The 2,645-nt window shown below is 42.2% G+C and overlaps 1 protein-coding gene across 1 annotated transcript in view; it reads left to right on the top strand.

Moving 5' to 3' along the window:
* The window catches only part of LOC103373956 (protocadherin beta-16-like), a 63,053-nt gene that overhangs the window by 29,064 nt on the left and 31,344 nt on the right, over window positions 1-2,645 (top strand). The window contains exons 4-5 of the mRNA XM_008303969.1: window positions 5-496; window positions 2,113-2,581. Of these exons, the coding sequence (XP_008302191.1) occupies window positions 5-496; window positions 2,113-2,581 (961 nt within the window). The remainder of the gene's footprint in view (window positions 1-4; window positions 497-2,112; window positions 2,582-2,645) is intronic.

Raw genomic sequence — 2,645 nt, 5'->3', positions numbered from 1 at the left:
CATGAAACAGAACCTGATTGTGTCAGTGAGAGACAACGGACAGCCCTCTCTGTCTGCCACCTGCTCCATGTATTTACTGATTTCTGACAACTTGGCTGAGGTGCCAGAACTGAAAGATATCGCATACGATGATAAGAATTCCAAGCTGACTTCATACCTGATCATAGCTCTGGTGTCTGTGTCCACCTTCTTCCTGACCTTCATCATCATCATCCTGGGTGTGAGGTTTTGTCGCAGGAGAAAGCCCAGACTGTTGTTTGATGGAGCAGTTGCCATCCCCAGCGCTTATCTCCCTCCTAATTACGCAGATGTTGACGGCACAGGAACTTTACGCAGCACTTACAATTATGACGCGTACCTGACAACAGGTTCTCGGACCAGTGACTTCAAGTTTGTGACATCTTACAATGACAACACTCTGCCTGCAGACCAGACTTTGAGGAAAAGTCCATCAGACTTTGTTGATGCCTTTGGAGATTGTGAATCCTCTCCTGAGGTAGGAACAGCTGTTGCATATAATTTGAATTACTCAGTATTTTAATAGTATGACCAAAATTGAATCTTCTGTTTGTTTGTCTTGTACTTCCTTCATTTGAATTGACAGGTTCATCAACTTTAGGTACCCGATCTTTCAAGTTTCCAGTTTAAAAAATTGCAAAGCTGCACGCTTGAACGCATATTAATTAGTTTGCATTGTTACTACTTTTTTTCTTTTCTTGCTCAACGTTTTTGTATTATTACGACAGTTTCAACACGGTTGGATGCCTGTTTGCTCAATTTGTTCATACTTGTTACACATTCCTTACTCGTTTAGAGGTACAAGCTTTATTGCGTATATATTTGTCTGCATTGTTTGACAATGCACGGAGAGTTCCGCGTCATGATTTCATCTATTTTGTGCAGCTGAAACGGTTTAACATTTGTCTTGTTCTAGCAACTGCTTCATCAGTTCATATCCCGCTGTTTCTGCGTGCGTCTTTTGAGTCGTCCTTCCGCCTCGTTTTTGTGTCTCTGTCCTTGGTGCTGAACCACCCCGGAGTTCGCGGGATTCTTTTTCTGGAGTATCCATCTTGATTCTTATATTCTTCTCATGTCGTTTGTTGTAATTTATAAGCAACCTGTGAGTATTTTTTCCGAAGACATATTTACCCCCATATTCTGACTTAGAATTCTCCGCAGTGTTGCAGGCTTTGATTGTCGGCAACAGCGAGTTTCTGTGGGGAGCGTTTAGGTGGGAGGGATGTATCTCGTTACTGATATCAGTTAAAAGTTTTTGCCTCCTGTTTGTAAAATCATGTTTTTTTTTCTCTTTTTATTTTCTGATTTTATTTTATTATGTAGCGGTAGTTACATAGTTTATTGTGGCTTCGCTGGTCCTTGGAGACGCTGGGCACAGTTGTTTTCATGTGTCCCGACAATAGTATTGTATTGTTTCTATGTTGTCGAGAGAACAAGAAACGGATTGAGTATAGAAAGAGGGAAGAAGTTTCTGGGGGAGCTTCAAATGCTCTACTGTTAACAGTGAACGACTTGGTTTGTAGTGAATAATGTTAAACATTTTTAAAACTGTTTGTATTGTTCTCACTGCATGATTTACGTGAGTTACTTTATGGCGAAAATCGATGTTCAAAAAGCGCTTTAACATGGAGAAGACACGAGTCACTTTTAGAAAAAGAGATAAAACCTATGGAGCAGCTCATGACATATTTTTACACTTTATGAAACAGGATTTGATTTTAACATTAAGGTCAATCGACTGGAAAACATATTGAGAAACCTTGCATCACTTATAAAAAAGTGCTATCTATAATTTGTACTCACGGTGTCACTATAGACCAACGGAGGAGCTGGATGGTCATTCCTCTTTGCACACCACCCATTTTGGGATCGAGCCCTCTGTGTTCCGTAGTCTTCATCATCGGCCGGCGACAAACGCTTAGACGGCACATATATTGAGGGATAAGGTGATTTCAATACTCCAAACGAACGTGTTTCATCACCAGTATTACCCTGATGATGATGCACAGACGGCGCGTTGCTCGAAGCTATGGCTTTTTCTTTTTCTTTGTTGTGCTGCATTACGCACACGGAGACCTGAGCTATTCTGTGCAGGAGGAGCTGAAACACGGATCTGTTACTGGAAATATCGCCAAAGATCTCGGCCTGGATGTGGGCAGACTGTCTGCTCGTAAAGCTCGTGTTGACATGGAAGGGAGCGACAGACAGTATTGTGGGATTAACCTGAGAAGCGGAGATCTTTTCGTTGCGGAGAGAATCGACAGAGAGGAGCATTGTGGAGAGAAGCCTTCGTGTGTTCTCAAATTCGACTTGTTGTTAGAGAATCCGCTGGAGCTGCACCGTTTGTCACTGCAGGTGCAGGACATAAACGACAATGCACCGATCTTCCCGAAGGATCTTGTAAAGCTGGAAATTACAGAATCAGCTGTCAAAGGAGCTCGGTATCGTATTAATGCTGCACAAGATGCAGACATTGGCAAGAATTCAGTCCAAAGCTACGTTTTACAACAAAATCCACACTTTGTATTTGGTCTTCAGACGACAAATGCTGGTCGTAAATACGGTGAGCTGGTTTTGGATAAGGAGTTAGACCGAGAGGAGCAGCAGGAAATGAAATTATTGCTGAC

This window comes from Stegastes partitus, unplaced genomic scaffold (genome assembly GCF_000690725.1).
Source record: "Stegastes partitus isolate 25-593 unplaced genomic scaffold, Stegastes_partitus-1.0.2 Scaffold2105, whole genome shotgun sequence".
NCBI lineage: Eukaryota > Metazoa > Chordata > Actinopteri > Pomacentridae > Stegastes > Stegastes partitus.
Note: the sequence above shows the minus strand (reverse complement) of the source record. Positions and strands in the feature narration are given on the sequence as shown.